The sequence below is a fragment of the Nestor notabilis genome, unplaced genomic scaffold (assembly GCF_000696875.1).
Source record: "Nestor notabilis isolate BGI_N333 unplaced genomic scaffold, ASM69687v1 scaffold5523, whole genome shotgun sequence".
Taxonomy (NCBI): domain Eukaryota; kingdom Metazoa; phylum Chordata; class Aves; order Psittaciformes; family Psittacidae; genus Nestor; species Nestor notabilis.
This window is the reverse complement of record NW_009920462.1, coordinates 1-26350: the sequence shown is the minus strand read 5'-3', so window position 1 is coordinate 26350 and position 26350 is coordinate 1. Positions and strand designations below refer to the sequence as shown.

The 26350-nt window shown below is 35.5% G+C and overlaps 1 protein-coding gene across 1 annotated transcript in view; it reads right to left on the bottom strand.

The window, feature by feature from the left end:
• Positions 1-25062, bottom strand: part of CACNA2D1 (calcium channel, voltage-dependent, alpha 2/delta subunit 1) — a 39768-nt gene extending 14706 nt beyond the window's left edge. The window contains exons 1-16 of the mRNA XM_010010677.1: positions 24977-25062; positions 22959-23030; positions 21793-21864; positions 18121-18182; positions 15774-15850; positions 13790-13850; positions 11927-12024; positions 9367-9451; positions 9099-9161; positions 7899-8002; positions 6528-6614; positions 6104-6171; positions 4796-4834; positions 3475-3546; positions 2768-2920; positions 2624-2676 (exon numbers count right to left, since the gene is read on the bottom strand). Of these exons, the coding sequence (XP_010008979.1) occupies positions 2624-2676; positions 2768-2920; positions 3475-3546; positions 4796-4834; positions 6104-6171; positions 6528-6614; positions 7899-8002; positions 9099-9161; positions 9367-9451; positions 11927-12024; positions 13790-13850; positions 15774-15850; positions 18121-18182; positions 21793-21864; positions 22959-23030; positions 24977-25036 (1226 nt within the window). The 5' untranslated portion in view covers positions 25037-25062. The remainder of the gene's footprint in view (positions 1-2623; positions 2677-2767; positions 2921-3474; positions 3547-4795; positions 4835-6103; positions 6172-6527; positions 6615-7898; positions 8003-9098; positions 9162-9366; positions 9452-11926; positions 12025-13789; positions 13851-15773; positions 15851-18120; positions 18183-21792; positions 21865-22958; positions 23031-24976) is intronic.
• Positions 25063-26350: the final 1288 nt, after the last annotated feature.

The following is a 26350-nucleotide window of genomic DNA, read 5'->3' as shown; positions in this document are numbered from 1 at the left end:
TCCTGTAGCACTTCAACCAACCAGAACTCCTTTTGAACACACTCAAGGAAAATGCTCCTGAATTAGATACTTTACACTGATTAAGGTTCATTAAATTGCTGAGAAGGAGACAACCACTGGAATATTACAAGTATATTATAAACATAATTACTGTAGTAGTTGACTTTTAGAATCATCTTTTTTTTTCTGCTCTTGAGGTATGAAATATATTTTCTTCCTAGGTGCTGTTGAAACACTTAAGACTTAAGGAGCTCCATTTATTTCAGATTATTTTTCTTTCCTCGTGATCATATATTTCCTATTTTATTTACTTGAAGTGAGTACTAACTTGTCACATACATGATCCCCTTCACCTCTAACAACCTGTCAAAACAGGAACTGCAACAGTTATATTCTTTGACTCACTGTTTCTGCTTAAACATTCCTAAGGTGTAGTTTCTTGTTATGTTTTAGGTGTGCTTCTGCCTACAAATATGACCTGACCTCTCCTCATCTCGTTCTGTTCCAATGCCTGTTCGGTGGAGTAAAGGGAATGTATAATTTTATTCAGCCTCCAAGACTTTTTCCTTTTCTCCTAATCCAGTGTGATACATGTGTAAAGAAACTGAATCTGTCACCTTTACAGTGGAAGCACTGCCTGAATGAGCTCTGGGTCCACATCCACAGCTTTGTGACTTGAATCATCAGATGGACAGTGCATTACCATCATGGATGACAAGAGACCTGATGCCATTCAACAGTGATGCAATTTGCTGACAGAAAATAGCAATGCTTCATAAGGGCTTACCACAGAATTTACAGGGAACTGAGTGAAAAAGGCAGCCTGTAAAATCTGAGCTAAAGGAGCATGACGGAGAAATGATACGTACTCTCTTAATTAAATGCTGATGCACCCCATATGCATTTTGAATATTATCACTCACACCTCTATGCCACATTGTTGCCTGAAACACTATAGTTTTCTTTAATAACCTGATTTCTCTTATTTCCCTGCATTTGCTTTTGCCAGGTGGCTCACTAATTCCATTTTTGGTCAGCCCTTTTTCACCCTGCTTGCTTAATGGCCTTCTCTGCCTGCTTCTGACCTAGATTCCATTAAAAACATGTCTGTAGAAAGTACTTTCATGTGATGCTTTCAAGTTAAACATCACACAAAATAAACCTCAGGTCTAAATTGAGTCCAGACTACTGAGTCTGATTTGAACACTGATAAACTAAAGTTTCTCTGAGAAGAGCTCAAGTTTCTCTTCTGGATTATTGCCCATCTCCAGTTTTTGAGGTTTGCTGTTGTCCAAGAAAACTGATATTTTTGCTGCTAACAAAATGTAACCAATAAAAACCAATATACAATTTTCATGGTGTTATCTGTGAGAAAATTACTATGTTTGTTCAGCTGCTACATATTTTAACTCTTAGCTTCATAAAGTAGGTCATTTATTCCAGCTTGATAGTTATTATAAAAAAATAAGCATCATAGAACTTCAGGAAAAGGAACAGTCTCCAAGGGTGCAATTCAGACGAGTGCAAAAGTATCACATCAGTCCCAGTTACTTATCCCAGTGTGGTGCTGCAGGAACCCATTGATAGCAGTATCTACCTACACAGCTCTGAAATCAGTAAAATTCTTTCTGTGGCTATTATTATAATGCAGGAACCAAAGCAAAAAGAAAAGAAAGCTCCTAAATGGATCTTTAGTTTTAAAATTTATCAAGTATTCTGATTGTGAAAGATAAACCTAATTACTGGTGCAACCCTGTCTTTCTCAAGGTCAATCCCAGAACTACACAACAGTCCAAATATACTAACTTTTGCCCTATCATCTATTTGGACTTCTGTAAGGCCTTTGACATGGCATCCCGCATGTTCTTTAAATTGGAGAGAGATAGACTTGGTAAGTGGACTGCTTGGGGGATGAGGAATTGGTTGGATGGTCGCATAGGAGGAGGGACAAAGGTTTTAAACTAAAAGAAGGGAGATTCAGACCAGATAGAAGGAAAAAAATCTTTACAATGACGGTGGTGAAACACTGGAACAGGTTGTCCAGAGAGGTGGTAGATGCATCATCCCTGGAAACATTCAAGGTGAGGATGAACGAGGCTCTGAGCAACCTGATCTAGTTGAAGATATCCTTGCTTATTTTAAGGGTGGGTCAGACCAGATGACCTTTAACGGTCTCTTCCAACCCAAACTATTCTATGATTCTATGATTCATGTGTTTTTGTAAAATGATTCACTTAAAGTGATCACTGATTTTCTTAAGACTTCCTGCTAGAAAAAGGGAAATATGATATTCTGAAATAGGGAACCAAGTGATCAGTAATTCTAAATGTAATAATTTCATCTGAACCTTTGCACCTGTCAATTAGACTTAGAACCTTAATCACAGCTCTGCTTCCTGAAGCTGATTTTGTAGCTTCCTGTAGCTGATTTTTCAGTCAGAACACACAATCACAAAACCAGACAAGAGTAGTTTTGTACTCAGTTGTTGGCAGAACACCGGAGACACAGCTACAAATTTTCACCATGAGAAACTGCAGAAACTAAAGGATTCAGAGCAGTTGTGTTATTCATCCACTGAATATTCTAGTTTGGACATACAGATTTCTCACACACTTGTACTTACCAGGCAGCTGCTGAAGCCCACCATCCTAGATGCAAAATATCTGTTATTGTAGGCTGGGAAAAAAACAACAGAGATGATGTTATTTGTATAAACACCTGCAGACTTTTTAAGGTAATGTCAGTCACCACATAAGGGACTACTGACCACGTAAGCAGAACGAAGTCCAGCTCCTTGCTTTGGTTCTTCTTCGGGATCACAGACTGATTGATAGTCATACGACTTGTTAAAGGCATACAGGGACATGTTAATCAGGTTTCGCATCAGGCCAGGATCAATTTCACCGAAGAATCTTCCAATCTGATAAGGGAGCAAACACAGAAATGTTTACGTATTTCCAGGTTTTTTTCTCGTTAAAAAGTAAACAATTCTGTTTTCCCCACACACATACACTACTTTTTTCCTCTACACTACTCATCTGTCTGTGCTGCTTATGTCTTTATTTCTTTCTTTGACTATTTATCTTCCAAAAGTTGGTTGGAGAACTCCAGTTAGACAGTAACTGTTAAATGCACTATCAGTGACATCACCCTGCTCTGGGAAAAGCAAGAGAAATATAAGAAAGTGGATGTGTGGATGCCATACTTCTTGCCCTCACCATCACAGGTCTATCAGCAGCCTACCTGTTTAATGGCAGAGCACAAAGAATACAACTTGGTAGGAGTATGGCACCTTGAGCCATAAGTAAAACTGTGAAAAAGACTTACAAAATAACTTGAATTTCTGATACAGAAAACTTTTTGTGATTCAGAAATGTTACTCTTAGGGTAAATTGCAAGTGAACTGCTGGTTTTTTTCTCTCTTAAAACTTCTCCCTATTGTTTTTCATGTTCTGTCCTTAAAATTATACATACCTGTTGTGTATATTCATCCCGATTTGACATCAAAAGAAATCCACCATCGTCAAGGATAACACAGTCCACATGCTATTATAAGAAAGTAAAATATATTTTAAAGGAAGGATTTGTCAAGACAACACTCTGTAAGAACCTGTTTTTTATTCAACACTTCAGAAATATCTTCAAATCTATGTGGCCCAGGCTAAATCAGAACCCCATAACCAAGGGCCAATATTAAGCTATAACAAGTAGCATTATCATATTATAAAATTTTGTACAGATCAAAGGCTTATTTGTGGCTTAATTTCATAAAAGTTGTTTTGTAAATTCTTATTTGCTCAATACTTTGTTAGCTCTGAGTGCTACATACTTGTTAAATCTGATTATAATTGAATCTCAACTCATAATAAGGTACTATAACTCCTCATGTGCTTCAGCCATGCTTCAAGTCCTTTTCCATTTGCAGCTTGTAATGGTAAAAAGCTTTAAGGGCAGACTCTCAGCTTGCTAGTCATGATTATTTTCGCTTGCCAAGGACTATAATGGGTTTCTTCCAGGTGTCAGGTGCAGGAGCCCGCTGGTTCCCTGTGCTTTGCACTTTGTAAAAGATCCCAGCAGTCAGAGATTGGAGAGATAGCAGTGCAGCCAAACAGATAACCTCCCAGAGCACCCTTTTAGCTACAACCTCACATTTAATGATCTTCACGCTTCACAAAAGAACTCACAGAAGACCCAAGCAGAGAAAGCTTTTAAGCACATGGCAGAACCTGATACTGTGATAGCCCCTGAAGCTGTGCTCTCCTGAGTGCTAGCAGAGCTACGGGATCCCCCAATCCTGAATGGGCTGGGAACAGAGGAGAGGAGGATGACTAATGACCGTTGAAGGGCATATCACATACTCTGGTGCTTTTCAATTTGCCTTTATCTTCTCTGAGGCACTTCTAGTGCTCTTTTTCTCAGAGTTTTGTTTTGTTTATTTGTTTTTCTTTTAAATTATTCCCTTTCCTCAGGATTTGCCTCTTGCATTGAAAATTACCTTATATTTTTCTTACATTTCTCTTCACATCATCCTCTATTGCTCTCACTTTACCTTTTTTCTTCCTTCTAGTTCTCATAACCTCATTGCAATGATTCTCACAACAACCACTTCACCTGAATTTTATACCCTTTCACCCCTTCATTTCCTAATCTTAATCTCTTTCTCAAGACATAAATGATTTAAGTCCTGTTTTCTGTAACATTAACTTTAAAATAATGACAGAATTATTGCCTTAGATAAATCTAGAGAATAATTTTAGCAATCTGCCAGATATTAATAAACTGAACATATTCTTACCATACTGTTCCTCTCACAGCCACAGATTTCACTGTTGCACTAGAAAACGGAAGTACAGTAAAATTCACAAAAATGTTTCAATAGAAGCCCTATTTTACACTGATATTAATCAATTAAGACAAGAAGTTGATTTTCAGTACCTCTATATTAATTTAAATTAATTTTGAGTGTATGCAGTTTATACCAAATACCTCTGTGAACAACCTGTACTCAGTAATTATCAACAGCACAATCTCTACTGTCTTTCACAAAGTCTCAGATACATCTCCCTTTTTAAGTATGCTTAATATATTAGAAAAAATAGTTTGGAGGACTTGTCAGGATGTCACTGTTCTGAGTTTCAGAACATTTACGTGTATTTGGGGTATGGAAAGAAGGCCTAGGAAATATATTGCCAAGTATCTTTTTCTTGATCATTGAAGGCTTCACCTGTCTCAAAGCATGGGAATCCCAAGTGATAAAGGAAGCCCACCATCACCAGTTAGGTTTTATGGGCTTGATTACATGTTCTCTTTTTCTTGCAATATGCGTATACAGACCCACATAACTGTCTCCTTGCATTATGTCCTGAGCAAAACAGCTACCAGACAATGCTGCAGTCATTCATCTCAAATTAATTCTGAGATATTCCTCTTTATTTCTCTTTTCAGCTATGTATTTTTGTCCTTAACTGTTCTGACATTTAGGCAACGCATTTGCCTACCCACTGAACTACAGCTTTAATACCAACAATGGACACTGTTCTTGGTTCCCTTAATACAGGACCAACAAGCAATATTGACTCATCCAGTTGTTCTGTAATTGTGTTCATTTTGTGCCTCTCCTTTCCCAATGTACATTAATGCCTTAGTTTTTCCTTCCCCTTTACACCTAAGCATTAGATATAAGGAATGAAAGGGTCATGCACTTATTTTCCTAAGTTCTGCAAAATTGCCATGATGTTGGTTGCAATACAAATCCTTACTGTTCACTGCTTACCCATTCTCCATATTAGATAAAAATAGATTTACCAATTCTTTTGCAGATTTAATTAATTGCTACAGCATAATCTTAGTAGGGAGCCTACTGGCTGGAATATATAATTTTTCTTTGTCTTTATCCATGTTCTATAATTATGAAAGCAAGACGTACAAAATACAGCCTATTTCAACATAGATTTATTTTGTGCATTTGGATGATTTAAATACCACAACTACTTGGCAACTACGCATCAGTGTGACTCTGGCACAAAGAGTTATTAGACCTATTTGCATCTGAAGCTTTGAGAAATGCAAATTAAGTTCAAAAAAGACTTGGTCAATTGCTTACCAGGCTCTTGATTGTGGTTTTTGTGAAATTTTCCATCCAGCTGGTTGCATCAATTTTTATTCCAACAACTAACAAGAAATACATGAAAGTCTTTTTTAGTAAAATAATAAAAAAAAAGGTAGCTGTAGAATCCTAAAAAAGGGAAAAATTATAATAACATTTAAATTATTAAACTGGAAAAGGATAAAATATGATTTGTGCTCAGTTGTCTGACCACCAACATCCTTTATGAGACTAATAAATTAAGCAGTCTTTCTCAAACACAACTAGATCTTTGGCTTGATTTCCACTAGCAAGATTAAAACAGTTTCAGAGAAAAGAATGTTATATGAAGTGAAGTTCCTTTGAAATCTCAATTAAATTTCTAATTCACTGTTGAGCAACAACCAAATAACTAATGTTTTTAGATTGGTCTCTATCTTACCTGCTGGTTTCAGAAGCTTCCCATTAATTGTTATTTCCACAGCCTTGCTCACCATAATACCTGTTTCATAGCTATTGGCACCACTTTCTGAAAGTGTAGAAAGGAAAAGAAAAAGGAAAAGAAAAGGTTAGGGTGATATAACCTCTGAAACCAAAATTAATGATTATTCAAGTATCCAGAATGATTCAAAAAAACCCTTTTTCAAAAGCACTGACCCAGCTGTACTGCACATTTATCACCTGTAATAGCTCAGATCACTAACATCTGGAAGACTAAAAGGAATATTTTTGTTTAAGTTTCTTCATTCACTTTTTGTACATGGTTTCACTGCTTCATAAAGTTACTGTAGTCTTTTTTTTTTTCCTGCAGACAGTGCCATGAATAACTTTACTGAGCAGCTCTGGTAAAAGCAGGATCTGAGCCAAAGATTTTATCCTGCTGTCGTCTGTGTATTTTTCAGTGCAGGGTGTACTGACACCACTCACTAACCAACAATTACTTCTCTGACAGACTTTAGCCTGTTTTCAACACTGCTTGAAAAAGCATGAAAAAAGTATGAAAAAGCAAGTTAAAAGTACATTCCCTCGAGCTCATGAGGAACAAGAAAGGCTTCAGGGAATATAGTTAATTACCTTCTTAATATTTCATTAAGAAAAGATGCAATAAATAAGTATGAAATAACAGCAATAAAAGATCCCATATGTTTAGGAGAGGAGTGTGTCATTTGTGGTAGCATCCGCTTTTTAAGATGAGCTTGGCAAAGTTTACGCTGCTTACGTTAGTAATGAGCACTTATTATTGTACATATTTAGGTTTTAGATATAATGGTATTTTGGACAAATTGGTTTTGGTGAATAACAGCAATCTGAAATAGAATTCAAAAGCAATGTTTAAAGTCAGCAGTGGTGCAACGGACTTTGTTGTTGTGGACTTTGGACCCTTGTACCTGCTCCCCCAAGTTAGGTTTGGTGCTGAGGAAGTATGAAGAACTCAGCTCAAGTAAGGATTTTTAAGGTAACATAACTGTCCCCAAGTGCAATATCCTTTCACTTCCTCTTAAAATAATCCTGCCAAAGCATCTCTGTAAAACAGTGGTTCAGTATAATAAATGAATACAGAACTCCACATGTTTTCATCTGTGTCAATTCTGAGCATATAGGGCCTCTGTGTTGATAAAAACTATGGTGTCCCTTGTTTAGTGTCCTCCTAGCTACCACTTCCATAATAATGGGTGACATCCCAAGACTTTTTTCCTTATGAATTGTCCCACTTGCATCCTTTGTCAGTGACCTCAACTGGTATGGGAAACTGCCACAAGTACTCTTACATTGTACTAGCTAGCTCTGACATTTCAAAACAGTGATGACTTACTGTTGTAGTATGGAGCTGTGAAAATATAGTTGTCATTATCTAAACTCCGTTTATAGAAGCTGACTTCATAAGTTTCAGCATTTTCCAACCAATCTTCTCCTGCCCTAATCACACACAGGAAGAAAAAGTGATCAAAAAAGGTAAGTAGAGTCTCATTACAGTTGTGCTGCAGAATTATTATATTTTTTTAATGTTTCACAGTCAGAAATAACATGAGATTCACTCATATAGCCCTGGGACTTTGTCAGATTTCACTGGTTAACTGCCAGGTGTAATTATTAAAAGAACTTTGAAAAAGAAAAAAAAGAAAATAGTATTCTTGGAACAACATGGATCTTGTCCTACCATTTTTAGACATATTGAGATAAATATAACTGCAACACTACTTACAACAAAATATAATCAAAACTTTACAACACATGTTAGTTCTGGAGAAATAATAGAATCATAGAATAGTTAGGGTTGGAAAGAACCTTAAGATCATCTAGTTCCAACCCCCTGCCATGGGCAGGGATGCCTCACACTAGACCATGTCGCCCAAGGCTCTGTCATTCCAAAAGTCTTTTTTATTATTAACACCAAAACAGGGAAAAAAAAATATTCAGGGAGTAAAATGCATGGGCATGTTCCCATTTTTGGGAAACACAGAATAAACTAAGAAAATAGATAAATTTTCCATTTGCCAGTATAGCTATACTGGTGCCCTCGTTATTCCCAGTCACTGATGGGGATGTCTAGTTTATTATAAGATAACTTTCACATTCCCATTTAGGCCTCTGGTAATGATACATTTTTCACTCTTGAAGTCCCTGGACCATTTGGTCTGCTCTTAATTAGTCTAAAAAATAAAACATCACCTACTGCTTTACAGTATGGGCCTGCCAAAAAAAACTGAGTGCTTAGGAGTAATTAGGGATTAGCATGGCCCCACTACTACTACAAGGGCACTGCTTTTACTGCTACTCTATGCTGATTAGAAACTTGGATTACAGTGACCTGTTATGGAAATAATATTACAGATCAGTTTCAAGCAGTGACACAGGAAAAATCAAAGCAAAACAAGACATTCAATTCATTTCATAGTTATCAGTACAGACTAGATTGTGGAAGTTGTTTTTCATTCAATAAATCCATTATATAGCCGTCAAGTCTTTCAGGTTTCAAAATGATGATATTATACTATTTTATAGTATTTGTTACCTTTTTGGGAACACTCTAGTAATTCCACCATCTGTAACAACAAATTGTGCAACAACGCCATCACTGTAAATAAAAATAAGATTTAAAATTAAAACTGACTATAATTATCACAAGTTCCTATGTGAAGGGTTGCCATTTAAGTGCATAACTGTGAATTAAATATTTATCCTGTGTAAAAATTAACTGTATATACACATGCATGCATATTATTTTATTATCAAACTTTGAAATGCATAAAAAAATCACAGTCAATAAAATGAATACTTACAGAGACAGTTTACTCCAATATTTTTGGGCAAGTTCATTTGTAAATCCTGCATCCAGCAAAACTCTAATGACCATATCAGTATTACCTATCAAAAGAGTTAAGACACACATATGACGTAGAAATCCATAAAATGGCTAAAATGAAATTGTGAGTTATTGCGATTCTATAGCCAGAAAAATTTGGCTATTCCTGTTGGACATACTGTCTAACTTTAAATTATGTCAATCACTTACCATTAAATAGATTGCTCTCACACTGTTGACTTGACTTAAACTTTTCCTTCACTGTGTCCTAAAAGTCTATCTATCTTTGTGCCATAGTAATAAGAAAGGTGACAAGGGTCTAGGTCCCAGCTTTGCAAAGCTCCTGTGTTAGACTTGGAAATGAACCTATATTTAAAGCATGTTTTCATTCAAGCACTTTTTATCTATCTATCTCAGGTGATGCAACAAAACATTTAGTTATACATACTCTTACATGCTACAGAAAAAGGAGATAATTCAACTACAATATAATTATAAATCACTTAAGTCCCAGCCTCCCAACAAAACCTATTTGCCTTCTGAAAATGGGTGAAGGGAAATAAACTAATTTTGAATTAGTCACTTAGATCAGTATGTCATTTTTAAGTATAATTGCAAAGATGGTTTGAAGTCAGTGCTTCTCAAACATCTCTTGCCAAATGGTACTGAAAAGAAAGTTCTAGAAATGTTCAACAGAAAGAAGCAAGGACAAAATTTGGAGGGTCTTGCTGCATCCACATTTTTCTAGAAATTAAATTGATATTCTATATGAATAAAAATATCAAAACATGTCTCTCAGAGTGATATTTATCTCTGCTAACATAAACTCTTAATATTTTGTTTGGTCTATTTTTTGTTTAGGATCCCCTTGTGCTGCATGCTCCTCCACAAAGTGAGACTTGCTTACTTACATGAAGCAGATGTTGAAGACAAGTAGGGTAATCACTTTTACTGTCCCCTTAGTGACAACAGAGGTACCTGTCTGACTTTCTGGCTAACATCTAACAGGTTACCGTTGGATGAGGTGAGTCAAAATAGAACAGACATTAAACTTCTAGCATATAGATTATTTCTATTTGGGGAGTTCACTAGTTATTCCTTTTGAAAAGCATTTTTAGCTGAGATAATTTCCATAGCCACTGTTTCCTTTAGTCAACACTGTTTACTTATTCAGGAGACTATTTTTAAAGTAACTTAAGTATTAGGAAAAAGAAGGGAAAAAGTGAAATTGTTGTGGATTCCAAAAGTAAATATAGCAATAATTTGACAACATTTTGGCATAATTACTTAGTAGGCCCTAGTGGATACTACAATAACATTACATGTGTTACACGTGTACAATACAGTATTTGTCCTCAATATTTGCTTAAACTAGCGAATATCAAACTAGAATTTTAATTTATTAACTAATTTAATCAGTTGAGGTGAATGCTTTGATTTCCAAGATTGAGACAAGGAACTCAATTAAGATTCTGGACAGTCAGCAATAAGCCAGTGAATAAGATCACTCCATTAGGAACACCACCACCCACACATGCACACAAAAATAGACTTTTGTGAGAAAGCCACATATCTAAGCACACATTCCTTCAGTTACATGGTCTGATTCAGCAGAAAGACTTAGTGATCCATGACAGTGACATTTTAAAAAGACTCAGGGAATGCAAGGGGAAAAAAGCTTATTCCAACTGTTTATAAATTATTAATAATGCAAAACAGACTGGTAATGCATAAACAAACAAACCCAACCATTGAATTTTTCATGAGAACACGACTTTAATGAGTTACTTATGGTTCATTCAGAAGCATTAACTCCTTTATTCTAAATGGAGTTTAAGGCCTAATTTCAGAATGTGATTACCTTCCCAAAGGCCAGTGCTCACCACTGCAGCAGTTACATGAATCTTTGGTCTTGAACAACCCAAGCCTAAATGAAATCTCTAACCAATTTGTGAATGAGAAACAGAACATCCTTATCTTTTGTTCTGGTTATTGGTTATTTTAGTTCTCAGCTCCTTTTCTTTACTTATTTACATATACTGACAAGTAAGCAGACTGAAGATGTCACTACAAGATTTTAAAGTCTATCTGAAACTTATTTTGGGTGATGGGGGGTTGGAACTAGATGATCTTAAGGTCCTTTCCAACCCTAACTATTCTATGATTCTATGATTCTATGTACTCAAGAGAAAAAACCTACAAATTCAAAATATCTGGAGTGTATTAAAATGAACTAGTAGTATTTGCTGCTAGAAGAGAATGCTGAGAGGAACTTTGGAGAACACTGGGCATAATGCAATGCCCTGCAAACTTTCTTAAATAAACCTAGAAAACTGCAAACTAATTTTACAGTCTCTGCCTTGGGTAGAAAATCCTGACACTAGGTGTATTTCTACTAAAAAAGAATAAAATATCAAATCAGTGAAGGTAAAAACCAAAAGCACATGATTTGGCCATGAAAGTTTTCATTTAGACGAGTTCTCATTTACTAGTATTTTCCTAAGATTAAAATTGAGTTAATTGAGAAGAATACTTACATGATGGACTGCTTGGAGTATTTCTGTCAATAAATTCATTGAAATTTAATAGAAATTCAGTGTTGTTTTCTGATTTTTTTACATCACTACAATATTCTCTGAAAAACAACAGAACATTAGTCTTCTCAGATTTGTTTCATCTGCTACTAAAGCAGAGAAATATGGCTTAGCAGTTTAGAAGTCCAAGTAGGATTGTGCAACTGTCAGGCTGGCACTACTGCATCAACTGGCTACCACAGCCAATGCTGAATGTTGATCATACTGAATACATCTACCATATATTAATATCTACAAGAAATAAAGTGTTCAGGTCTCTGCCTATATCTGATATGTATGAGACTGGGCACAGATTCCCAGAAGAAGTACTCAGGACTAGTGTAGACCATGAAATTAGGAGATTACAGTCTGTAAAATAAACAAGAAAATGGCCAGTGAATTTAGACTGTTCCTGGGTTAAACTGTACTGAAAAGTATATGGACTGCTGATTAAAACATAGTCACTTCATGCTCAACTAAAGCTGGATTTATGGAACAAAGTCCTATCCTCTGAGAAGTCTTAAAGGCAATTTTAATCCTATATACATAAGCATATAAACATTCTTTGTTTTGACATATGCAAAACAGATAAACAGTAAACTCCTGTCCTTTACACAATGTAATAAAGTAAAGCAATATATCATTAAGCAATTCATCTAATGCAAGCAAGCACAATAAAAGTCACTGGGCATTTTGAAGGCAAATATTAGCTGGTGAGTGCCATTAAACAACTTTAATTAAAATGTAGAAAGTATTCATCGGAAAATCAGGAAGCTCTGTTTTTAAATAAGCTTTTTGTATTAAATTAATTTTATGAACAAAAGAAGTCTGTTCAAGTATTCCATATGAATAAGATATCTTGTTACCCTTTACTTACTTTACCACGTTCCTGAAAGACTGCAGGCAGAATTCGCCTTACTGTACCAATATTCACATTTTAACAACTTCCATATCAGGCAGGTTCTATTCATGTAGATCAGCCTAACAACTAGAGACTTGCACGAAACTACTAATTGGTATCAATAACTTTAGTCTTTTGAGAAAAAAAAATAAACAGTTAAGCTGAGAATACATTTGAAGATAGAAAACTATGGTTTACGTCCAAATCAATCTATTCATTGTAATCAATTTATTAATTGAAATTTAAAAGGATAAAAAAATTTATAATATAATAAGGAATTCAACAATTTTTAACTGAGCTTGATAGTACAGCAATTCCCTTATTTGTTTTAACTATCGTTTAAGGGGACTCAATTTTTAAGAACTATGTATTATACTATCTTTCCTTTGCAAATATAATTTACAAGGGCAATAAATACTATAAGATTTCACATAAAAAAGGGAACTAATGAACTTACTTGATCAATTTTCAATGACTCCCTCATTTTTTTATGTTCAATGAATGAAAAATTAATTCATCCTTAAGTGATAGAGACCTTTGAAATACTATCTAGAAGTTGGCAAACATCTCAAAGTAAGTATTATGGTACTGATTTTGCAAATGAGAAGCTAAGGTACAAAGTTATAAAGTCTTTGAAGTCGTAAGAAAAAATAAACAGATGTGTGTAAGATTTTCACTGAAACATCAACATCAGATTTTACAGTTCTCTCTGATTAATGTAAACAGTAATCAGAGCATGAAGATGCAATTTATGCTCCAGCAAGAATATTGCTCTTGTAAAACTTAAATTTAATAACTACTCTTTTACTTAATATCTTTTACCTAAGTAAAATTTTGCTGGTCTAGTCCGTATTTTGTAAATGTCACTAATGCGATCTAATGCCTATAGTGCTGAAATAATAGTTATTACTGGGAAATTTACCAACCTTGGTGCTATAAACGTATAGCCAGCTTCATCAAAATGATCAAGCTTCAGTGTTTCTGAATCTACAAAGATGAAGAGTAAACACCAAGTAAGTAAATTGGGCTTTTTGCCATAATTTTTCTTCTCAAAATATTTGACTAGCTTTTGCATGCATCTGTGAATTTAGAAAGAAGTGTTTATTTTGAGACACTTGCCTACTAATATACTGTATACGTCTCAGTATTTCACAGTATTGGAAGAATTTACTTGATTTTTATATACAACATACACCTGGCAAAAAAATGTATCCAAAAACTTACTTAAAGAAGACATTTCATTAGCATGACAACATGAAAACATATGAGATGTTTTCATTAGAACTACAATCTGCTAAAAAAAAATATTTGGGACATGAAAGAACATGAAGGAAAAACCTTCTAGCATTTTTTGCAATGAAGTTTAAAAAACTAATTCATATAAGCATTACTTCCAACGCTACTGAAAATGATGACTTTAAAAGCTGGTGTCACTGAACACTGATAGGACCAGACAAAGAAGGATTAGACATAAGCAACGTATTGAAATGTGCATGAAAACAAAAACACTTCACTTTTCTCCCCTCCCCCCCTTTCTATTGCTATAGTACCAAATGATCATGGGAAAAATCCTGAGATGAGGAATACAGAGGAGAATATCCAGTAGGAATAGAAATACAAGTGAAAAATATCAACTGCAGTAAAGAGAAGGAAATTGAGCAACAAGAATATACTTGCCCTTTTTGATTGCCACTATCCATCAGAAAGAGAAAGCAGGGAAGCAGAAAAAAACAGGGTAAAGCAAAAGGGGTCACAAACCAATATTTTATTCAAACAGCCCCTTGAATAAAAATATTGTGCATAGATAGATCAAAGGTTCAATTTACATACAGCTGTAATCTGAAAAAAAGACAAACATCTTTGAAGACTGAAGAAAACATCCTTCTCAATTATTTCTCAAGTACCTTCTATGTACTGTGGCTATTTCAAGGGTCTGTTTTGCAGGTTGTATTGATATAAGTACAAAACCAGATGATCTATTCTTTCAAAAGAACCATATTCACTCACTAAAAATTTAATTTTAAACTCTTACTATTTGACAAAGTTAAAAAATAAATCACTGATTACTAAATCTTGCCATATTCTACTTCATATGCAGGAGGCAATGGTAGAGGACAGTGATTTAGTGCAAGTTTTCTCTAAACTAACAGTATCTATGCCTGTCAGAGAGATTCACAGTGCTTTTCTAACCTTCCATTTAATAGCATATTTGTTCTAGTTTGTTGTAACACTTGGATAAAGTTAAAAGAATGTGATGGGTTCTGTTTTGTCTATTATCTATATTAGAGTTAAACTACACCTAATAAACAAAAAGCATTTGAATACTCACAAGTATCATTTCCAATTATCTCTCCAGAATCTGCAAATGGCTTGAAATCAGTCTAGTCCAAAAATACATTACAAACATCCACTAAAACTATTTGCAAAATGCAAAATAAAAACCTTGCTTCAAGCCAAACCAAATAGCACTTTTGCATTAATCTATTCCTACAGGCAGCAGAGGCAATTTCCTAAATATTATACTGTAACTACTACGAAAATAACAACACCAAAAAAAAGCTTTACTACTATAGTCTATATTGTGACATTTAACTAATAGAATGTAAAAATAGAATCCAGACCCTTAAAATGACAGCAACAGAGGATACACAAAGCAATGATTCTATAGGCACAGAGCAAGGGGAAAGGGATTGTCAGTGGAACTGGGGTACCTGCACATATTCTATCTTTATAGAATATTTCTTGCACCTTGGATGTTACAATGGGTTAGAATCATTGCTGCAGATTTTGGGTACAACATGAGAACATCAGTGAATTCCACAAAATTTATGAATTTTAAACGCTCCTTTTTTAAGTGCATCTGAGACTTGGCAATAGCAGCCAAAACCAGGGAACCTTCACAGTACTTACATCTGGCTTGAGTTATTGGTTCTTCTATTTTGGCTTTAATATAATAAAAGCTGTATGACGGTAACACCAATGCCAAACTGCAATAGAAATGAGACAAGTAAAGCAATTATATTATCTGCAGCAGTTTTCCAGTTTCAGCTTCTATGTGTTTTGAAAGCAGTTAACATGTTTTGAAGTTGGGTCATCATGAATGAGATGAGATAGATAGTCATATAGTGGCATATTAGCCTCACATTATATAGACACAAGTGGATTCATGTTGGTCCTAAAGCTGCCTGTTTTTATTTTCATTCTTTTAAGCATAAATGTACTTTTTAATAGATAAGCAAGGAATTTAGAAATCATTGAAAATAATAAAAGACACAGTTTCTTGTATCTTCCTCTAACATTTAGCATCCCAATGTAAGACATATCAAAGTGATCACTGACTGCAACAACCAGCATGTAGTACTGCAGTGATAATGACAGAATCTCCTTTCGCTAATATAAAAGCTCTCAGTATTCATTAGGAAATGTATCTGGCAATTCCTGAATTCACATGACATTCAAAATACAAAATACTTTCTTGAATCATACAGTCACCACCAAAAACTTTCAAGATCATTGTCTAATAATATTTGAAGATTTGCAAAGTATTTGCAATGTATTTTCTTTTAGATTATACTTATTTTTGTTCAAAAAATATAGGGATTCTTTTTTGCAACTAAACTCAACACATGTGTAGAAGAGTTCAGTTCTAAAAAGGTATGTAAAGGACAGAAGGCAGGTGTAATCATTTAAGAGGAATAATCATCTCCCATATTGCATCCTTAATTTTTGCACTCGTATTTCATCACTGTAGAACTGCAATGGTTTCTAATGGATAACCACAGAAATTAACATTAATAAAGTTGTATAGTTGAGTCATAAATGAGATGACCTTTAGTGACACATTTGCTATTTAAACAGAATGTAAGCGAGATTCTGAACATTCAGTGATAGCCTTCTACCAATTCTCCTCTTGGGAAATCAGGAGCAGTTTACCTGTCATTAACAGTTACTGCTAGCAGAAATTGGCAATTAAAATCTAGAATTTAATGTTTAAGAGGTTTTATGCAATGTGACTCAATGGGATTTTTGTTGTATCTCATGCCAGGGAGCTCAATGAGAATTAAGTCATATAAATCAAATGTATTTCCTTACTGATAGCTAGATTGCACAATCTGATAAAAACTTTCCTTTCTTACAGACTACAAAGGAAGTTCAACAGAAACCTTGGATGCTGAATAAAAGATCCTACATTTGCATTCCTTGTTAAAACTGATATGTTTGGTTTTATATGCAAATTAACATTGGCATTCTCATTGGCTGTACACCTGTACAGAACATAACTGAAAATGGGAACCAGCTTGGCTGAGACTACTGCAATTCACCACAGTTAAGATACTGTTATGATGAAAATTTGACTTAATATTTGTACCACGTAGTTTTGAACTAGATTAGTTTAATTTGCATGGGAGTTGGACAAGATGACCTTTGAAGGTCCCTTCAAACCCAAACTATTCTATGATTCTACGAATTTTTCTGGGATTTGGTAAACAACTTATTTTGTATAATGTCAGATTTCTACATTACTTTTAAAGCTATGGAGCTGTGTGTTTAAACAAGTTTGAAATAATACACATCCCAATATTGCATTCCAGGGGGAATGTGCTTTTACCCATTACTTCATGTGTTCCTGTCGCAATTCACTGTATAATTTTTGCATAAAAACCAGTATCAGCACTAATTAGTTAAAACCTGACACAAATAGAAATGGGTTTCAGAGAAAATCAGAAGCATGGTTCCTGTCCCTACAATATGACATGAAGGTTAGCAAAGTCATGATATGAGCAATGCCCATGACTGAAAAAGATTTGCACAAAACATGTCACTTTTTTTTATTCAGGCCAAAATATAGCATTTTCCTTGTTAATACGCATATTAAAACAAGAACATGGAGACAATGCAAAGAAAAGATGAACTAAGAGGTGGACTCTAAGAGAAAGTGTACAATTAAGAATAAAATTATACTGTGATAACATAGAAGCAAAAGTAAGATTCTTAACATCCGCCATAAAAACAACCTTTTCCTGCATACTGAAATACCCTAGTGCTAAATCTCAACAGTTGGATGAAAGACTGAGATTCTGTTCCTTAGGCAGAGCAACAATCCTGAGCTATAAAGCAACCCAGAAAATTCTACCAGCCTGGACACAAGACACTGTGGTCCTGACTCAGCTAGTATAGAAAATGTAACGCTAAAAATATTAACCAAAATGAACAAAAAGTAAATTTAACTACACAAAAGTCAGAGAACAGGAGTTACCTGTAATCAGTGCCATTCACAGCAGTCCATGTATATGTTCTATTTCCTTTATCAATGTATCTCTACAAAGGGACAATGATGAAAAAATAAATTAACTTAGGAGCTTGAACAAGGGTGACTTTTTCTTGAGATACACAGTGTAAAATCAAGTACAAATCTGTTGGGAGTCTGTTTATTATTTTTCTAAAAGTATGAGTTGATCTGCAACTCCTTTTCTTAAACATTTTCCAAATACATGCAAAATAATCACCTTTTATGTTTTTTATTTAACATTATTAAAATGCAAATTTAAAGAAAACCAAGACAACATCACCTGTCATTTTCCCTTTTAAATTCAATAGCCAGGCCTATGCACCTTTTCCTGGGTGATTTAAATTAGATAAAAGATATTATCTCTTCTATGCAGTTAAACTATGAGAAGTAAAAACCTCAGTTATACAAAGACTTTGTAGGTAACTCTTTAACCAGAACACCCAGTGGGTGTCCTTTCAGGTCACAGTACCAGTGGCTAAATGCATTTAGATTTGTCTAAATATATATCCACAGGCACAGCCAGGTAATCCTGACTGTACAGGCAGCCCGTGCTAAATTACATGTGTTTCTAATCTCATTAGGAGGGTCTTCTAGCTGCGAAAAATTTAACATTGGAGGAAATGTTTATTTTAAAATAACTTAATACATTAGGATAAGCTTTACCATTCATTTTCTTTTGCTATGAAAAATTATGTGATAGACATAGTCCCACAGTTCCCTAAGGATTTAATCATTAATGCATCTGGTTGACATCATTTTACTCACTTTTCCACTTTGAAAACTACAAGTTTTTGCCAGCTGCAACATACTATTATTTTACAATCAGATATTTGTAAGCATGCCAGCAATGAAGTCTGTGCAGCTGCTGCACTGCAACATTACAAGCATCAGTGAAAGGTACCACAGGTATATCTTTACATGGTTTTGTTCCCTGTGGCAAAATAAAAGCGTGAAAATGACCATGGTTACGAAAAATAGGTGTCTTTTTTTTTCTTTTTTTATATTTATAATTTGAAACCCTCTCATTGTACGGCTGCTGGTTTTTAGTACAGCATGACAGTGTAAAATAACGTAACAGTCATTTTGGAAATAAAAAGAAAAAAAGGTAAAAATAAAGAGGAAAAAAAAAGATTAATATATCAGAGTCCAATGCCCTGAAATATTTTATATTTGAAGTAAAAAGGTATCTGAAGAGAATCCTCTCCAAGCTTATTTATATTTAATAATGTGCCTACACTATTACTTCAGCGCAAGAATCAGTAGCCACTTGAACCTTGTGCTGGCAGTCCTTCCAAATCAGGCACAGTGCCATGGGTTGCACATCATGTACAATGGCAAGGTAAAAACCTCCTAAGGTGGGAGGGAAGAAAGAGAACAACTGGGCTCTTATTAATCCTGTTGCCACCAGAACTGTGAACATGCTCAAAAGCAAACCTCTCTTCAATGATGTCCCAGCAGATCACATGTTCTCATATGTTGTCTCCCATTTACCTTTGCCTCCTTCATTAGTAAGTGGTCTGAGACCATCTCATCCCCAAAGAGCCTACACATGTTATTTGCAGCTTTGTGACCCTTCAGTTTTCACTACTGCCCACCCTGGCTACCTGAATGTGGCAGTACTTTTGTTCCTATGGCATCTTCTCTGTTAGTTGGAAAGCCCCTGAAGCTTTGGGAGACTCCATCCCACCCCACCCACACTTGCTAGAAGTCCAGTCTCTACGCTGTAGTATAAGGTCATCTCCCAAGACACTGCTGGGGCCAGCTGAAATACAAAAGGAAAGCAATGCAGACCTACACCAAAAAGCAAAACAAAAAGGACATCAATTTTAATCCTCAAGACTGCAACTGTCAGTTCACAGCAACCAACCACATCAGCCCTAAAATTTTCTTAAAAATAAGAAAATACATGAAGCTATCAAGCCCTAAGGGATGCATGGCTCATGCATAGCCCATGGGCTGAAGCAGCTTTATCCTGGCTCTAGCAGCCTGGAGCTGGGAGGGGGCTATGGCCTAAAGCAGTCACCATCACTAGCCATCTCTGGCTGCTCCTGTCTTCTGTCAGTGAGATCCAAGCAGAGGAAGAAATCCTGAGCCGTGATACAAGAGAAGGTGAGGGAAATTAATTTCATTGGGCACCTGAAACATCTGGGATCAAAAGGTTTGGGGATTTCTATTCAAAATAGAATAGAAAAGAACAAAAATAACCAGACTGTGGTCTGCACCATGCATAACTGATTTATTCTCACGCACCCAGGGATGTTACATTTATCCCCCCGACCTGATGCTGTCGCTGACTCCAGCATTCGCAAGTGTAAATTATTCCCCTCCCTCCCTCTTTGGGCAAAAAGTTGCAGGACCAACCGTTTCAGGTCTTTTATCACACAGCCCTAGAAATGAAAGCCCAGCCTGAGATCTCTTAGATCTCAGTTTCTTGAATAACCTCAAAGGGATTACTGTATTTTTGTGACCTTCTAATCCTCCCTTTTCTAACCACCTACATAGAGCCCTTTTCAACCATAGGCTTGGAAAGGCACTCCTTAAACAAAACAACATAAATCTGAAAACGTCCCAGTGAGTACAGCGAGGATGGTGAAACACTGGAACAGGTTGCCCCGAGAGGTGGTAGAGGCCCCATCCCTGGAAACATTCAAGGTCAGGTTGAATGGAGCTCTGAGCAAGTTGAAGATTTCCCTGCTCACTGCAGGGCAGGTCACACTAGATGACCTTGAAAGGTCCCTTCCAAAGCAAACTATTCTATGATTCTATGTTTTTAAGCATGTTCCCAAAAATTCTGCTGAGTATGGCTATGGCATCTAAGGGTTGTGTAGTGTCTCCTTGATATTATATTTGCTTCATGTTCTTCCGCTAAGCCATTAAATTGGCTATCTTCTTGCTGGTTTACATTGAAAGTAAAACATTTTCAAAAAGCTCCTGTAGAACTGTAACTGTGGGGCATACTCTGGCCAGAACTGCTCCTTTGGACACCAGTCATGATTCTTTTCATTAAGGTCCCCAAGAGGTAGAGCATATATGTAACAATCCATATTACATTTGAGTATTTCCTATTGCTAGGAAATGTGTCTGTCTTATCAGAGAAACTAGTAGCAATCTTTACCAGGAATGAGCATTTTGGACAAAAAAATAAAGAACTCAACATGCTGCTCAGAAATTCCAAGTACATAATATAACTTTAATGTACTTATCCTAAATAGTCTTCGTTTATGTCATATAAATGTTTTTTATTTTGGTTTTGGTTTTTTTTTCTTTCTCATTACTTTCTTCCTATTCAACCGCAATCTAAATTACCAAACCCAGCCTCACACATGTCTGCAAGCAAATTAAGTACTTTATTTTAGGATTTATACACAGCAGTAGGCTGGGACCATTTCCTGGTGAACATAGTGTAAGACCTCATCAACAACTCTGCTTGATTAACGATGCACCAAAGAAACCAAAAAACAAAATAATCCTTCTTTTTGTAAGTACATAATTTCTTTCACTGTGAGCTGGTAAAACTACCAAATCTAGAGGGAAAAATGATATAAACTGACATTACAAAATTAACATCTTTACAGCATTTCACAGTACTTTTCTGGTTTTGTTTGTTCCTGTAAATGTAATCTCCTGTTGCTAACTTACCTCATCTTGGGACTTGACCAGTGTTTCAAATGTTTTTTCTCCACTTTCTCCATCTATCATTTTTTTCCGAATCTATTGGCAAGGAATAAAAAGGAAAAAGAAACAACCAGCAAAGAACTAGGTGCTGCATGAAAATTGAATAATCTTTTCAGTGATTCAAAATAAATCACAGAAACACAGGAAATAGTAATGCAGATGAAAGTCATAGCTCTTCAAAAACAAAACATTAAGTTTACAGTTTTCAGTTCTTTCTAATTGGAAATTGCTTTATCCAAATATGTAATGACTCAGTAGAGTTAAGAAGCAAAAATTCTGGTATACTTTGCATAGACCATGCCATAAAACCCCTTGATGTTGGGGACATCATAGAGAGAGCATGAATTCTGCATGGATGAGGAGTTTTGCCTGGCATTTCTCGTGCTTCCCAGCACACCTCTGTGACTTCGGTAGCTGCAATAATTCATAAAAACATTTTTATACCAGTCCAAGAATAATTCTTCTCTGAAGCAGGCATTGCAAAGAAATTTAAAGCAGACTTTAACAGATATTAAGAAAAGCTGATTAGTGTCATTATGAAAGAACCATTCCAAAGTGAAAAGATGTTAAAAATATGTAAAATGTTTAAAACCCCTCAATTTTATTTCATAAAACTTACAAAGTGGTTTTTTTTTAAATTCTGATTTCTGAATGTATTATGAAATTAGGAACTGAAAAATATACAAAGGAATTGATTTGTTGCCAACACTATTTCTCAGTTCTCTCTCTCACCACAGCAATAAGCCTGTATTAGTAAGAGATAGGGAAATACTTCAAAAATATTTCCGGTAATGTATTAAGATCCTATTAAAAAGTGTTCTGTTCTGAAAAATTTACAAGCCCCCTCCCCAAGAATTGCCACTTAATGAGGAAAAGTTACGTAAACAGCAATCACGGTGTCTTTCAAAGTGAGAGCAACATAATGCATTGCCCTTGCCTATGAATAGTATCACGTCTCAGTTTGTTTAATTACAATAAATTTCCCCACAATTTTATCGTCTTGATGAATTTAAAATTAAAATTTATGGTGAAATAGATTCCCATTCAAAATCTAGAAAATTCATAATTTTTCAGTTATTGTATAGTGAAATACAAGCAGCAACAAGTACTAAGAAACTAGGTAATCTCACCTCAACTTTAATATCATTTTCCAGTTCAGCGTCTAGAAAATCCAGCGTAACAGGCTCCTGGGATTTAGGATTCTGAAGCAGAAGATATTGGATGATCAAATAATGGCAGAATAACATAATGTCACAAATCATTCTAAACCCTTCATTTCAGAGTATCTGGGCTTACTTACCCATCTATTTTAATATCTTATTGCATGATGAATTACTAGTGGCCCTTTCTTATCTATTTTATTTCATTGGATGGAGAAGTTAATTGGGTGAAAATCAAATCAACACTAATGGCCAGTTTCCATCCACAGTCTGTCATGTATGGGGCTCATGCTGGGAAGCTGCTTGTCCTACTGCTGGTATGCCACAGACTGTAAGGGTAGAAGAAGATGTATCAGAGGAAACATCAGATATGAACCTCTTTTCAGGTGTCCTGCCTCCAAGATGGAGGGAGAGAGAAATTTGGGAGAATTTTCCAGCTAAGTATGGGGCAACTATACTCTTTTGTAATTTTAGTTAAAGTGGACTACAAACTTGCTGTTATGATGTGGGAATGGAAAGTGGTTCAAGATTCAAAATCACTTTTGATGCCAGCATTATAGGACTTCCCTAAACATCTTGCAGTTTTGAGTGTGCTTCTCTTGACATCAGTACTGTTATCTCAATTCAGGAGACAGAAACCTGTAGCACAGAAATACTGCAGCCCAGCAGCTTCAAGGCCTAAGGAATGTATGTGATGTTGACCCTCAGCTGTGGAGCACAGAGAAGTTTGTTTGCATCTGTAGTCCTCCTGGTCCCATAGGAGTGTGGGAAGACCACTGTAGCTGTGCTGAATGAACTCAGACCACCCTCCAGTTTCTGCTCCTTTTTCAGCTGCAGTCTGCATTTACTGGGACAGAGCCATCCTCTGTACAAGTTGTTAGGAATCCGACCATATTTTTTTTCTTGAGTAGTTTTGGCTAAGCCCCACTGACTTTATATTACATGTGGTGTAAAGTCCTCATCACTCAATAGTTATTTAATGAACCCACCTAACAAGGATCTCTAGAAAAAACAGTATGGGGATATATATTATATTATTTAACATTTTAAATCTGATAGTTCAAAATAGAAGATTAAAAAAGTCCATGTTTTCCCTTTTTTTTTATTGATAATAATTTACTTTGTGCAATAAAGTACTTCATACACGAAGGATCTCAAGGCCTAGTATTCTCAGTAACTGAGCATCGTTTCTCATTTGAGTAGCAAAACAAAAAATTGTCATTAGTGGATGTTATTATTATTTCAAAAGTATTGTAGTTTCTGATAATGACATTTTTGGGTGATTTCAGTGATTGTGGTGTAACAATTTATTTACAGGGTAAAGTCTCTTCTTTCAAAATGCTTATTGTACTCATTCTATCCTAACATTCTCTAGCAAAGTTACATGCCAAATGTACATGTACTATTCTATAAAAGAATGCAAGCATGTTTCATCACAATTTACGTATGCATTTCCAGTCTGTACTGGAAGAAAGTGACATCCTGAAGAGCTGGTAAAAGATGCCTTCATATAAGAACTTGGAGCCTTAAAAGCTTAACAGTAGCTCTTATTTTTGAGACTGTAATATATAGAATAGTAATAGAAGACGAAAGATTATTAATTCTCTTTCTTGAGAAACAAATGTACATGTTTCTGGGTGTATGGAATCATTCCTGTTCCTAGCAAGTAAGACTCACTATCTGCTACGAGAAAAGCCAATAAATTTATTCTCAGAAAGAGAATACACATTGGAAAGATTGCAGGTAAAGATTCTGGGTATTTCTTTTGAATACCTATTGATAACTTCAAAGAAATTTTTATGTTCCTATTTATATGGGATAGATGGAAGTAGCAGCTTTCAGATAATAGCATTAACATATGCTCTCTACTAATTCAAAACAATTTCATTGTTACGCAGTTGCTTTTTACCCCCCAACAAATCCACACACTTGAAATAAATAGCAAAAGGCTAAAATGTAAAAATAAATAAAAAAATATATTTTCTTACATGCAATGGATAATGAATAGCATGGTCAAACCCAAACAGCATGCATGAAGGCATTGGCATGGCAGAGGAGGCATTTGTGAAGTTCAAATTCCATTCCAACACACAAAGAAATGAAGAAAAGAAATGGTAAAAAAAGAAAAAAAAAAAAGCCATCACATCAAATCAAGGTCGATATTCATTTAAAATGATAACCTGGGTTAGCATTAGTTAAGGAGTCCCAAAGACAAAACAGACAACTTTAACAGCCCATCAAACCTCAAGTATACGTTGCTTGTTCTTTTTTAAGACATAAGTTATATTACCAAACATTATTTATAACATACTTACTAATGACTTCTAATAGATAAGAGACTAAGCATGTATTGATGCATTATATGATGTGCCTGAGGCACAAAGAAATCCATTATAAATTAGAATAGAAAATTCCTAGCCCCGTATTTTAAATGGAAGGCTATTTTCTCAGCTATGTTTTTTTCCCCCAAGAATGTGTTTTTACCAGTATTTGGGCTCCATAATTTTTTCTTCCAAGGTTGCCATTTGGTGGGGTTTATTCCAAGCCATGAAGAAACAAACTTACTGTTCAGTTTGCTCTTCTCTTTTCCAGTCATGCATGTGACATGACTAGAAGAAGCACAACACCACCACATTCACCAGCACAACTTAATAAAACAAAACAGAACTAAATCACTATCAATGAAGCATGCAGATAAAGGGAATGCAGTTCATTTCAGCATGACAAATAAAGGCAAAGATCTATAATTTCAATGAAAAATCAAGAAGGAAACAAAGAAAGAACTGGTGCAGCAACATAAAAGATGTCCATTAAAATGTCATTATTGTGTGTTTTGGGACGTTAGTATTCTCACAGAGTCTATGGAAGGCCTTTGCTGAGTTGCAAGTTCCTACTCATACCTGCAGTCCTAATGAAGACATAGGCTGTTAGGGTTTTAAAATAAATGATGGTAAGAATGCAGCAAAGTCCTGGGCCCCAGAGGGAAACCCAGGAGCTACTGGAGTGGGTGGGAGCCCAGAGCTTTTCCAGTTGCACCTCCCCAGGCAACCAACACAACCGGGAAAACTCAGCACCAGTTGAATCATACACAGCACACTGAGGAGCCAGGGGAACTCAGAGGTTTCTATATCCCAGTGCTGCTGTCTCCAGTGCGCAAACGAAATGTCTAGCCCAGAGATTGTCTTCTACACATGGTATAAATGCAGCCACTTGTCTCTTGGTGAAACCACTGAACTGAATTAGATAAGGATTTTACACCGTATTTTACTAGAGTTGTTATGAAGCCACCAGTTTTGCATTATATATTACAGTACTTGTAAGAAATTCACACAGAATCATAGAATAGTTTGGATTAGAAGGGA